At 38.1% G+C, this 14,486-nt stretch overlaps 1 protein-coding gene across 1 annotated transcript in view; it reads left to right on the forward strand.

Annotated features, from left to right (window-relative positions):
- Positions 1–14,486, forward strand: part of Fcho2 (FCH domain only 2) — a 109,765-nt gene that overhangs the window by 20,918 nt on the left and 74,361 nt on the right. Inside the window, exons 4-6 of the mRNA XM_005356433.3 lie at positions 2,691–2,832; positions 2,918–3,070; positions 5,610–5,714. Of these exons, the coding sequence (XP_005356490.1) occupies positions 2,691–2,832; positions 2,918–3,070; positions 5,610–5,714 (400 nt within the window). The remainder of the gene's footprint in view (positions 1–2,690; positions 2,833–2,917; positions 3,071–5,609; positions 5,715–14,486) is intronic.

The following is a 14,486-nucleotide window of genomic DNA, read 5'->3' on the forward strand; positions in this document are numbered from 1 at the left end:
CGTGTGTGTGTGTGTGTGTTGTGTGTGTGTAAACAAATGCACTCATGCATAAACAGTAACATACAGAGAAGAGAAAAGAAAGGATAAATAGGAGAATGGTGAAAGGACCAGCTGCAAACACAAATTGTAAAAGAGGATATAAAGCTAATAATTTTTCTGACTCTTAACTGTGTCATGGATTTTTTGGTTTTCATGGAAGGTAAGGGCATAAAAACATTCAGTAGTGAAAGCACGACCTTTAGTGTGAAGCTTTATGGCTTCCATTCCAATGGCTGCTCTAATTGCATAGAAATTACACTGAGCTTTGTCTTTCGGTCTGGTTAATTTTGTGAGTGATTTTTTCTTTAAATTTGCAACTTTCTTATAATAAAGTTTAAAATAAAATTTAAAATATATTAACTTTCTTTAAATTTGTGGAATTGGAGAGATGATTTAGTAGTTAAGAACTCTTGCTACTCTTCTAGAGGACTCATGTTCAATTCTTAGCACCCACATTGTGGCTAACAATCATCTGTAACCCCAGTTCCAGGGGACTCACTGCCTTCTGGCCTCCTTGGGCACCAAACACTCACACAGTATGCAGACCTGCACACAGGTATGCCGACATACACACAGACAAAGCACCCACACACATAAAATAACAACAGTTGTCTTGTGTAGACTGGTAGGAAGGTAGGGCAGAGGGTGCCTTTGTGGACTCAGTGCTCATCTTTCTATCTTTGCGTGGGTTCTAAGAACTGACCCTGGGTATTGGGTTTGTATACCAAGTGCCTTTGCCTGACAAGCCATTTTGTTGGCCTTAAACATATTTTTAGAGAAATCTTGTATCGAATCCCCTTTTGGTGTAAAGAATACATTGGAGCTGGGAAATGGTGGTGCATACCTTTGATTCCTGCTCTCTCTCGGAAGGCAGAGGCAGGTGGATCAGAACAGTCCTAGTCTAAGGAGTTTAATTAAACTCTTTGAACTTTTTTATAATTGCATATTATGATTGTTCCAGCTAATTTTTCTACTGGTTAGGAATTATAGCAGTTGGCAATAAGTCATTCTGTTCTCTGCCCTCTTGCCTTAGTGGCTATTGTTGCCATTTGTTTTTTTCTATTAGAAGCTTTAGAGTAGAGACTTTTTAAGCAAATACTTGAGCACAGAATTCTCTATCTTTAGAATATTCTACACTGGCCAGGTGGTTGTAGAGCACCCAGCACTCAGGAGCCAGAGTCAGGTGGGTCTCTGAGTTCGAGGCCAGCCTGGTCTACAGAGTGAGTTCCAGGACAGCCAGGACTGTTACATAAAGAAACTCTGTCTCGAAAAACAAAAACAACAAAAATTTTAAAAAGGGTGCTGGGGAGATGACTCAGCAATTAAGAGCACTGGCTACTCTTCCAAAGGTCCTGAGTTCAATTCCCAGCCATCACATGGTGGCTCACAGCCATCTATAAGAGATTGGTGCCCTCTTCTGGCCCACAGGCATATATGCAGGCAGAACACTATATACTTAATAAATAAATCTTTAAAAAAAAACAAAGAATATTCTACACAGACTAGACTGTTTTAAACTAACCACAGAAATTTTATTATTACCCAAGGGATGGTAAGTTTAGAAAGTCCTTGGATGTATTTGAGCCTGCTGAATATTTTAAGTCTTTACTATTGAGAAGAAGTGGGAGGAAAATATGTCACACATTCCATACACTGTGGTAGTAAGTTGTTTAAGGACACAGGTACAATTACAAAGCTCAGATAAAGGTTTCAGATTGCCGCTGTTAAATAATTTGTGTGAAATTATTGAAGGCACAAAGAAATCACATGTAAAAATTGATTTTTGTTTATTTAAATTCAGATGAGAAGGTTTTATTGTTGTTATCTTTATTATTGTTGTGTTGGGAATCAAACCCAGGGTCTCTTACATGTGAGGCAAGCACTCAGTGGAGCTATGTCTCCACCCCAGAGAAACTTTATTATTATTCTTTTAAATTTATTTAGTTTATTTAATGTGCATTGGTGTTTTTCCTGTGTCTAGTCTATGTGAGGGTTTTGGAACTTCTAGAACTGGAGTTACAGGCAGTCTTGAACTGCCATTTGGGTGCTGGGAATTAAACCTGAGTCTTGGAAAAGCAGCCAGTGCTCTTAACCCCTGAACCATCTCTCCAGCCCTGAGAAACTTTATTTTTGATGAAGCATCTTTAATGGGATACTCACAGTTTGAAAGTTTGATAAGTTAATTTTTTACACTAGTTGATCATAGAAAGGCTTATGATGTGCCTAAATACAATTAAATGGCAGGAACTCTGAAGACTTGTGACTTAAGATTAACCAAGTTTAATTGGTCCCTATGGTTCAAAGATACTTTAAATAATTAACCAAGGACAGACATACACAATTTATGGGTCATTTCATTATTTTAATTTCATCTTTTACTTTTGCTGAATATAGCATTATTGATTCCATTTGGTTTAATTTAGAACCTTAAACTTTACTTTTTATTACAGTATGTGATGATATGTGTGCATGTGACTGGACACACCTGGGCCACGGCACACATAAGCAGCAGATTGGAAGTCAGTTCTCTCTGTGGTGGGCTCTGGGGATTGAACATGGATTTAATGGCAAGCATGCTTTTCCTTATTGAGCCATCTCACTGGCTCCTTTTTATCTTAATGCATTATCCCCATACTGTGCTTTTCCCTTAGAACATTTGCACCAGTGTGGGATGTGTTCAAAACATCTACAGAGAAATTAGCAAATTGTCATTTGGATCTTGTTAGAAAATTACAGGAATTAATAAAGGAAGTTCAGAAGTATGGAGAGGAGCAAGTAAAGTCTCATAAAAAGGTAACTTTTTTCTTGTTAAAGAATTGAGTGGTAATATGGTAAGTGCTTTATAACTCATTTTATTGAACCACTTCTTATCAAACAGACTAAAGAAGAAGTTGCAGGGACTCTGGAAGCAGTCCAAGCCATTCAAAATATAACTCAGGCCCTCCAGAAATCTAAGGAAAATTACAATGCCAAATGTGTAGAACAGGAACGTCTGAAAAAGGAAGGAGCTACACAGAGAGAAATAGAAAAGGTAACTATATAAAAATATCTCTATACTTCCAAATTCCTTTCTTCTTTGTATGTTTAATGTGTGTGTGGTGTATGTAGAGCAGATGCATGCACTTGTGGAGGCCAGAGGTCAGTCTATCCTCCTCTGTCCTTCTCCCTTATCTTTTGAGGCAGGTCCGCTTACTGAACCTGGAACTAACTGAGCTAGACTGACTAGGAGGCCATTGAGTCCCTACTCCAAGAGTCTTCATACTTTCTTCAGTACCAGGCTTACAGAAGTATACCACCATGCCTGGCTTTTATATAGATGCTGGGGACCTGAACTCAAAGTCTTTATGCTTCCATGGCATGAACTTTACTGACACCCTCCCTCCCCCCAGATACTTACATAGTAAATTAATTGGTGAAATAATTTAGTGTATTTAGAAACACATAGCCAATTAAAGATAAGCTTTAAATGTATGTTGTTGCTGACCAGCCAAATTTATGTTACATTGCAGTGGACTGTAACTTTTTCCCTATTCTATTTAAGCTGAAAGTAGGTCTTTTTTTCTTTTGTTTTTGTTCTTTGTTGAGAAAAAAACAGACTTGGATAGTCTGGAACACGCTGGCCTCAAAGTCAGAGACACCTGCCTCTGCCTCCTGCATGCACCACCACTCCCAATCTTTCCCTTCCTCCTAAAACAGTTCAGCCATTCGTTTCTTTGACATGTATCTCATTTAAAACTAATTTTGGAATCTTAGTAAAATATTTAATATATCTAGTTAGAAAAACAAATGTATACTTTCATATAGAAGTTAGTTGTGAAAAAAATAAAAACATTGATGGGATTTGGAGTAAGAAGTCCTTTAAAGTTTATATAATGAGTAAAAATTGGGAGGCAAGAAAAAGATGAGGTTCAATTAAATTTGTAGTTTGAAACCTTTTGTTTCAAACACAGCAATTATAAATAAACTATGAACAGAAAAGCCAAGAATGAATTCAAAGGAAGAGGATTGTTTTGGGGGGTCAGCAGCCAAGATGACATGAAAAGATTGTAATCAAAATTTGTTGGGCTCAAGTTCCTAAGGTAGGTGGGATTTGACTCTTACATGACAAAGGAGAGCAGAAGTTCCCATTTCTGATAAGCCATAAAGAACTTGGCTCTGAGCTGAAAGCCGTGTATGTGAAACAGCCATCTAAGTCCACAGACTCTGGGAGATAGGGGTCTTGGAGACGTAAACTATAGGTGCAGAATCCTGATCTGGAGTCAGTTTATAGAACCTGTCCCTAATATTCTAAAAGGAGAGTAGTTAAAACACGTTAGATTAGATCTTGGGGAGTTGGCAGTGGATAACCTGAAAACTCTGGTTGAGCATGTGAATGATAAAGTAATGTGTGGAGGTGTGAAGTGAGTGTAATTCACATCCCCTGGGAAGGGAAAACCCAGAAACCTCCCATTTGGAATGAGCAAACAGGTAAGATTCTAGAACACATTTAAGAGATCTAATATTGAGACAGGGCGCTAATGCATTTAATAACTGGAATAAGAAATCTCATTGGATGAAATTTAAATTTAAAAAGCATCACAACAAAAATGTGTTAGGTTCTGCAAAGAAATAAGTGAATGTGAATCTCACTAGAGAGGATGAAGAATTTAATGAAGGCATTGTGAAACAAGATTTACTCAATAAAACCCAGCTAATTTTAAAATGTGGAAATGAAAAAATAAATACTAAAAGCATTATTTTTAAACCAAAGAGCTAAAGAAGTTAATAGTTAAAGAAAAATTTGGAAGATAGGTTACTTTAATATTTACTCTTTATCCAAAATACTTGGAGCAGGAACTTTGTCATTTTTTTGGGTCTTTTTCAGATTTTTAATTATTCTCAATAGTATTTATTATTTTTTGAGACGGTTTCACTATGTATTCCTGGATGACCTAGAACTCACTATATAGACCAGGCTGGCTTTGAATTTAAGAGATCCACTTGCCTGTACCTCACAATACTGGATTTAATGACTTGCACTAGCATGCCTAACTGGGTTTGTAGTATTTGAATATGTAATAGGATAGTAGTAGGACCCAGGTATTTATACAAGGTAAATTGCTTTGTTTGGACTAGAGAGATGGACTGAGTGCTCTTCCAGAGGTCCTGAGTTCAGTCCCCAGCAACTACTTGGTTGCTCACAACCATCTGTAATGAGATCTGGTGCCCTCTTCTGGCCTGCAGGCATACATGCAGACAGAACACTATATACATAATAAGTAAATCTTTAATAAATAAATAAATAAATAGCTTTGTTTATACTTTATATTTATATACTTTTGAGGAGTGGGCTGGCAAGATGGTTTAGCAGTTAAGAGCACTGGGTGGTCTTGCAGATGACCCGGGTCTGATTCCCATCACTCATATGGTGGCTCACACCTATTGTAACTCTGGTTCTGGAGATCTGATGTCTTCTTCTGCCCTCTGAGGGCACTAGAAATGCACATCATTCACAGACATACATGAAGACAAACACTTGTACACATAAAATTAAAATAAATACGTTCTTAAATGCTTTTGTTTTGTTACAGGCAGCTGTTAAATCTAAGAAAGCTACAGATACTTATAAACTCTATGTGGAAAAGTATGCATTAACAAAAGCTGATTTTGAACAGAAGATGACAGAAACAGCTCAGGTTGGTATTTTCAAGGCTTTAAATTGAAGACAGAATGATTATATATGCTGATTAAATAATAGAATGTTTTTGTTTATTTTTTTTTTTTTGCGCTTGAAATCTTTTTTTTTTATTCTTAATTTTTTTTTTATTAAGAAAGAAAAAAAAAATTTTCCGCCTCCTCCCAGCCTCCCACTCCTCCCACTCTCCCCCCCTAACTGCCCCCCCTCCTAACCTCCCCCCCCTCCTTTCCCCCTCCCTCCCGAGTCTGAAGAGCAGTCAGGGTTCCCTGCCCTGTGGAAAGTCCGAAGTCCTCCCCCCTCCATCCTGGTCTAGGAAGGTGAACATCCAAACTGGCTAGGCCCCCACAAAGCCAGAGCTAGAAGTAGGATCAAAACCCAGTGCCATTGTCCTTGGCTTCTCAGCAGCCCTCATTGTCCGTCATATTCAGAGAGTCCGGGTTTATCCCCTGCTTTTCGAGTCACAATCCAGCTGGCATTGGTGAGCTCCCAATAGATCAGTCCCACTGTCTCCGTGAGTTTTTTTTAATATTAGAAAAATTTAAACAAACCATTTTGGTGCTGTAATAATTTATATTGTCTTCTTGTTTTGGAGATAAAGAGCTAACATGCCAGAGTGTTAATGCTTCTCATACATACTGGTTACTTTTCATATTACTGTGACCAAACACCTGAGAAAAAGGGCTGGATATACCTTGGCTCGTGGTTTACATGTAGTCCATTATGATAGAGAAGAAAGAATATAATGTTATGTTCTTACATCTTAGAGGATCAGGAAACAAAGTTTGGTCTATAACTAGAGCTAGATTAGACTCCTCAGGCCATGGCCCTATCTCCATCGACCAGCTAGGCACATTTGTCCAAAGGATTCTATGCTCCCTCAGAACAGTTCAAACAGCTGGGGAACAAGTGTTGAAACACATGATCCTGTGATGAACATTTCATATACAGACTGTAACATGTCATAAAGGTTAAGTCAAATAAATAAGAAGAGCTATTTAGAGATCGTTGAGGAAAATGAAGGCATTGGTAGATGGTAAAGACAGTGCTGGCTCCTCAAAAATGATGACTAAAACATTCCAGTCTCCTCATTAGCCTCAGGTCCAGAGCTGCAGCACACCGTGAAGGATATGATTTATGATCATATTTATGATTTACTTTTGTGTAAGAATGCAACTGGAAGATACTCAGTAATGAAGATACAGCAGTAAACAAAACAATGAAAAAGCTCTGTTCTCACAGTGCTTAAATTTTAGTGGAGGGCCGGGTGGTGGTGGCGCACGCCTTTAATCCTAGCACTCGGGAGACAGAGGCCGGTGGATCTCTGAGTTTGAGGCCAGCCTCGTCTACAAGAGTTCCAGGACATCCGATCTAGAGAAACCCTGTCTTGAAAAACCAATAATAATAATAATAATAATAATAATAATAATAATAATAATAATAATAATAATAATAAATTTAGTGGAGAAAAGTAGGCAATGGCAATGTTTGTGTTCTTTTAACTTGGGTAAATTATATGTAATTTGGTGTTCTTTCAGTCCTAGTTGAAGGCTTATTTTAAGATAGGTGTATTTTATGAATCCTACCTTATAACATTTTTGCTCCCACTCTTGTTTTATGTTCTTAGCACCTAGTACCATTTAATACGTCAGGAATTTAATTTCGTCTAGTAGATAGTGAGGACTCTCCAGGTCACAGTGTGGTTTACCATGTCATGCTGCATATCCTTCACGGTGTGCTGCAGCTCTGGACCTGAGGCTAACGAGGAGACGGGAATGTTTTAGTCATCATTCTTGAGGGGCCACACCACTGGCGCCTTCACTCCTGTTTGTTGTGTCTTTTCCCATTGAGATGTAAATTATATGAGGACAGGGATTGGATGCTTTGTGTATTCTTATTTTCTCAGCAGTTAAAATAGTTTTTCTCTTTTGGTGGACATATATTAGATATGAAAAACGTCTTGATAAATCTGAAACTTTGATTGCTAGGTTTTTTTTTTGTGTGTCTCCTCTCAAGAAAATAAATGACTTAACATTTCACAACCCAGAAGGTGTAGGTACTCACTTTCATGTTTACCTATTATGTCAACGGCACTGTGCTAGATGCAGGGTGCATTCATGTGACAGTATAGAGGGTGGAGGCCGTCATGGAACACATGCTTATAAATGTTATACAGGGAAGGACTAGGCTTTCAGGGGATAAAATAATAGGAGTGACTTAATTTAAAACAGGAGGTCAGGAGACTTCTTTTAGAGAAGTTACATTTAAAACAGACTTGGGACTGGCAAGATGGCTTAGCAAGGAAACAGTTGCTGCCAAGCCTAACATCCATAGTTCAATCCCTGAAGTCCATTTGGTAGCAGGAGAGAATCTGTTCCTGCAAGTTGTCCTTTGACCTCCACATGAGTCATGGCACCCCTGCTTCCATTAAATAAATAAATAAATGTAAAATATAAAAATAAGGAAAAATGAGATTTAAAAATGAGTAAGTAGAACAGCAGGGTAGAAGTGTCCTAGGCTTTGGGGCCCAAAGGATAAAATAGATGTTATATTCTAGAAAGAAAATAAAACTGAGAAAAATCAAAAGTATAGAAATAGTTAAAAGAAATGAGGTTAAAAAATAGATGGAGACTGGACTACACCAACGATGAATGTTCTCCTGTGAGCAGCTGGCAGCCTGGTATTCACCTACGTTTGCTTGTAACATGATTGGGTCTATATTTTAAAAGTTAGCCCTGGCAGTTTTATGAAGAATGCATTTTTCCATCCGCAAAGCTGGAAAAGTTTGGAAGTCAGCATCCTTCAGGTGAGAAAGGCGAGGGTCTGGTGCATTTTAGATGAGAGTTGCAAATGCTTTGGAAGTTGCAGGGGTTAAGGAGGGAGAGAAATTCTCAGAGAGATTTTCACTGTCAAGTGCATTGGTAAAGAAGAATGGGAGAAGCTTCATGAAGCTCTTTGCTGACCCGTGGAGAGCAGGTCAGATGTTCAGTTAGAGAGTATGTTGATTTTGATATACCAGTTGCTGTTACAGTGCCAGATGTAATTTGTTGTCATAGCCACAATTTTGAATCCCCAAAGTTCTGAAAACCCAGAATTGTTTTTATTGTAGCTCATTTGACAGCAAAACTTGACCTGAATTTGTAGGAAGTTGTTTATAATTTTGATTATTTTAGATTGAATGTATATGCTTATTAGTGTGATTGATAAGCACCAGATTGTGCTGATAGCACTAAAAATATGTCACATTTTTATAGTACCACTTGTCTTTATTTTAAAAATCAAAAAATTGAATTCTAAAAATACCTGGCCCCAAAGATTTTGGGTAAGAAATTATAAGCCGAGCCTTTTTAAGATAGTATGAGTTCACAAAGCCATGATGACTTCATGTTTGATTTGCATGGGTCACTGAGAACTTGATAGATGAAGAGAAGCTAAGACCCAAGTAAATGCCACAGTAAAAGAAAACTGGGCCGTGCTGTGTCAGTGCGGCCATAGGTAATGACTGCAAAATGGCTCCATCATTTGTGTTACACGGAAAAGATGATGCTTCCACAAGAAGGCTTTAGTTGTATTCAGTGAGATTCTCTAAAACTAGTCACATTTCTGTTGCAAAGAAGACTGTGACAGACTGCAGCAAATGATGTTTTGACATCTAAATTATTAAGAATGTGTATTTATCCTTGTGGCAGTGGTAGCATACATCTTTAATCCCAGCATTTGGGAGGCAGAGGTAGGTAGATTTCTGAGTTTGAGGCTAGCCTGGTCTACAGAGCCAGTTCCAGAATAGCCAGGACTGAGAAACCTATCTTGAAAAAACAATAAAAAATGAACATGTTGCCGGGCGGTGGTAGCGCACGCCTTTAATCCCAACACTCAGGAGGCAGAGGCAGGTGGATCTCTGTGAGTTCGAGGCCAGCCTGGTCTACAAGAGCTAGTTCCAGGACAGGAACCAAAAAAGCTATGGAGAAACCCTGTCTCGAAAATTTAAAAAAAAAAAATGAACATGTTACTTGATTTGTTAATTTTACATTTCTGCTGATTAAAATACTTGCAGTTAATCACTTAATTTAGAATAGGAATTATAATTTGCTGTTCAGTAATTTTCTTTATTGATGTTACTTAACATTTTAAATTAAACATGGGAGTTTTGCCTGAAGAGGGCATCAGACCCCTGGGACTATAGTTACCAAGTTACCAATAGTTGTCAGTGGGTGCTGACAATTGAACATGGGTCCTCTGGAATAGCAGCTCTTAACTGCTGAGACATCTCTTGACCTCCTAATTTTTTTTTTTTTTAATTATGTTTGTTTAGGGCAGGGAACAGCTCTGTGGAGTGGACTCTCTCCTGGCACTTTGTGTGATCTAGGATCCAACTCAAACCTATAATTTTATAAATACACACAAATAAGTTGTTTGTTTTGTTTGTGTATTTGTTTTTTAGGTTCTGTGTGGACCAAGCTGGCCTCCAGCTTGCGGTTCTTGCCTTAGTATCTTGAATACTGGAATTTCATGTAGGAGCCACCATTTCTGTTCTTGACATTGCATTTTCCCCCCTGAGATGGAGTCTCACTATGTAGCCCTGACTCTGTTGAAACTCACTGTATAGACCAGGCTGGCATTGAGCTCACAGAACTCCACCTGCCTCTGCTTCCCAAGTGCTAGGATTAGTAGTGTATGTCAGCACATCCAGCTTTGCAAATATTTTTAATAGTATTATTATTTTTAAAATATTTATTCATTTATTATGTATATAATATTCTGTCTCTGTGTATGCCTGAAGGCCAGAAGAGGGCACCAGACCTCATTACCGATGGTTGTGAGCCACCATGTGGTTGCTGGGAATTGAATTCAGGACCTTTGGAAGAGCAGGCAATGCTCTTAACCTCTGAGCCATCTCTCCAGCCCCCTTAATAGTGTTATTTTGAAAGTGTTTTTCTGGGCTGGAGAGATGACTCAGAGGTTCAGAGTACTGGCTATTCTTCTAGATGTCCTGAGTTCAATTCTCAGCATCTACATGGTGACTCAAAACCATCTGTAAAGAGATTTGTTGACCTCTTCTGACCTGCAGGGATACATGCAGGCAGAACATTGTATGCATAATAAATAAATATTTTTTTTTATGTATTTTTTTCAAGTAGGGAAGTTATGGCACACACCTTTAAGCCCCATACTTGGGAGGCAGAGGCAGACAGTTCTCTTGTGAATTCAAGACTAGCCTGGTTTACAGATTGAGTTCCAAGACAGCTAGGGACTATGCAGAGAAAGCTGTGTCTCAGAAAACTGGGGGTGGGGAGGGGGCATTTTCCAGCATCATAGTTCCATTTCCTTATCTTTTTCTTCTTTCTCATTGCATTTTCTTCAAAATAGCATTTTAATTATTTACTCTGATATTTGCAAATGAATATTAATTTACTTGAACAGATGTGAACCACACTACTTGTGAAGAGAGAGATAAGTTTATCCTGATTTAAATAATCCTTGCAAGTGTGTATATTTTCTCTTAATGGTTTTCTTTTTCTTTCTGATAGCTCATGTAATGTGCACTTGTATGTAGGCACACACAACTGCCTAGTATTTTTTTTTTTAAGATTTAGTTTTTAAAATTATGTAATGTGTCCCCACAGAGATGAGAAGCGAGCATTGGATCCCCTAAAACTGGAGTTAAAGACAGTTATAAGCCATTGGGTTCTTTGCAAGAGCAGTACATGGTTTTAATTGCTGAGCCGTCTGTCCATTTCCTGTTATGTTTTCAAGCAGGATTTCCATTGGTAGCCCAAACTGGCCTCAAATTCATGACCTTTTTGCTTTATCCTTCCGGCTCTAATAGTAGCTGTAAGCTGCTATATACCAGTAAAACTGATTCCTGCTATTTTTTCTTTCCCTTTTTTCCTAAAGAAACCTCTATTTTTATTTGTGTGTGTGTGTATACACATGTACCTACATTTGGTGAGTGTGCCGTGTGTGTAGGTGTCTGGAGGAAGCCAGAGGTTTTAGATCACCTAAATCTGGAGTTACAGGTGTTTGTGAGCTGTATGGTTTGTACTTACTCAAAGTGTGTGTGATTTAAGTTTTCTCATTTGAGTAGAGAGTAAGAATGGCTGAAATTGTAACTTCTGTGAGAGTAGAATAGTAGCTGTTAGCGGCCTGGAGATGGGGAAGAGAAGTTCAGTGAGTACTAAGTTAGAGTTAGATGGGGCAAGAAATTGTTATGTTCAAAGTCTCTAACATAAAGAATTGATAAGTGTTTGAGGAGATAATGCTTTTTCTGCTATAAACATTATATGTGGATCAAAATATTACATAGTACCCCACTAATATGTTTAGCCTTTATGTTTTTGTATGTCAGTTTAAAATGTAACTTCACTTTACGTTCTTGCCTCTTTTCCACAGTTAGTTATGGGATATTGTAAAAATTAGAAACATAATATGAAAATTTTGTTTACTTGGATGCAATGATATTGCTCTCTGTGGAAATAGATTCTGAGCAAGACGTTGCTTTTGGGTATCTTTGGTGGCTGACGAGATTATGATTTTTAAATGTAATAGTGAATGTGAGCATTATAAGGGGGGAAAGTTCAAGAAAGGTCATTCATTGGGCTGGGGAGATGGCTTAGTGATAAAGTGCTTGACACCCAGGAGTGAGGACTGGCGCTCAGAGCCCCAGACCCCACATAGTTCTACACTCATTGTGTTTATGTAGTCCAGTGCTCCTATGCAATTTGGGTGGAGACAACCTTGGAAACTCATGGGACCCCTGGTCTGTATATGCTAGCTGGGTAATAAGAGACCGTTTCGAGTCAAAGGTGAGGACTGACACCTTAGGTCGTCTTCTGACTGCATACACTCTGCAGCATGCATGTGCTGGCACCCAACACATTAATATGCACACAGGTATGCAACCACCTTTAACTTCAGCTTCAGTGCATCTAAAACCTGCTTCTGACTTCCTCCAGATACTTACACACATGGCACATTCATCAAATGTACATACATGCATACATACATACATAAACACACAAAAAAATTTTAAGTACAATTTTTTTAAGTTTAAGAAAAATGTTTTCATTTATCCTTAAACACATAAGACAATATTCATATCCTACTGTTGAATTACCCTGAATTAGTAGTAGTTACTAGTTTAGAGTAATAACGTTAGTTAGCAGTGTGCTTTTTTTTTTCCTGTAGCGTGAATAATAGAAACCCAGAGGCAGTTATTGGGGTTCAACATGAAGATCAGAAAAGCAAAACAGCCAACCACTAGGGAGACCTTTTACTTCTACCAAATCTTCAGACCGAAGGGAGAGAGCCTGTCTCTACAAATCCTCAGGCTTAACACTCCTGAGTTGCTGTCACTTCCCCTTTATATTCCTTTCTCTGCCCAGCCATATCGCTCCTGTTTCTACCTCACTAGTGCTTGGACTAAAAGTGTATGACTCCCAAACACTGAGATTAAAGATGTGAACCACCACCACTTTGATCTGTTTCTGGATAGATTTTATGTATCCCAGGGTATCCTTGAACTCATAGAAATCCATCTGACTCTGTCTTTTGAGTCATGGGATTAAAGGTGTGTGCTACCACTTCCTGGCCTGTATGGCTGATTAGTATGGCTGCTTTGCCCTCTAATCTTCAGGCAAGCTTTATTTATTAAAACACAAATAATATACCATGATATTTCTTATTTTTATATAAAACAAAGAAAGGTATAACAAATAGAACAACTACATACAATAACTATATGTAATAAATATATACAGGCAATAAATATATCAACAATGTCTAGTCCATTTGCATTTGACAAATTCAGAGAAAATACTCCATTATTCATCCTATCTTGCTGAGTTCAAAGTGTTGTACCTAATTCACTTTCTATCATAACTTGCTTTCTGTATCTGGTAAACAAGGAAAACTATATCTAGTCTTGAACTCCCTCAAAACCTAAGAAGGAAATATTATTAACTGAATATGCAGGAAGTTCAAGCAAGCAACTTCTAAAACATGTGAGAAACGACAAAAACAGCTGGCTGCCTGGACAGTCACCCAAAGTTTATCTGCAGAGTTGGGCTTCCACCTTCAGCCTACAGGCCTAACATATCTGACAGACTTTTCTGTAAAGCAGGGTATTCTAAAGAGCTGCCATCTTACCTAGATGATATTTTACAGTCACTCTCTTTGGTGTCCTGAGTGTCCCATTAGGACAGCATGCTGTCAGCAGTCGAGGCAGAGGCATTTCCTTGCCCAGTGGCTTAGTTTTTGCCACAAAGAAAGTAAACTCCATGTGGATGGAGTTTCTTCAAGTCCATTATCTTCTCTGAAGTAGATTGATGCTTCCAGGAGCAGGCATGTCTCATTGTCATAAAAAAAAAAAAAGAACCTATGTTATTAAAACATCTTAAATGCCTATGCTGTAGATCGGAAGTATTTTAAGATGACATGTCTAAAAAAAAGATGACATGTCTATCTAAAATATCTTTATTTGACCTTGAAAACATACCTAATGTGACTACAAGTTTGATTTTAATAGGTGATTAATAATAACCTGCATTTTCTTATTATCCTAAACAGTTGGTAATAATAACTTTCAAGAACTAGCAATTTGGGAAGGTTTATGTCATGTTCTTAAATTTACTTCCCACTCTCTGGGTGTGACAGCATCTTTAGGGAATCCTGAAAAGAAAATTTTGAGTTAATTGTCAAGTCTTGGGAGAGATAGCTGTATCATTTGTTGTCCAGTCTCTGCATAATGGGAAAGTGCAGGGTTTGTCTCCAGTCC

Source organism: Microtus ochrogaster, chromosome 19 (genome assembly GCF_000317375.1).
Source record: "Microtus ochrogaster isolate Prairie Vole_2 chromosome 19, MicOch1.0, whole genome shotgun sequence".
Lineage (NCBI taxonomy): Eukaryota > Metazoa > Chordata > Mammalia > Rodentia > Cricetidae > Microtus > Microtus ochrogaster.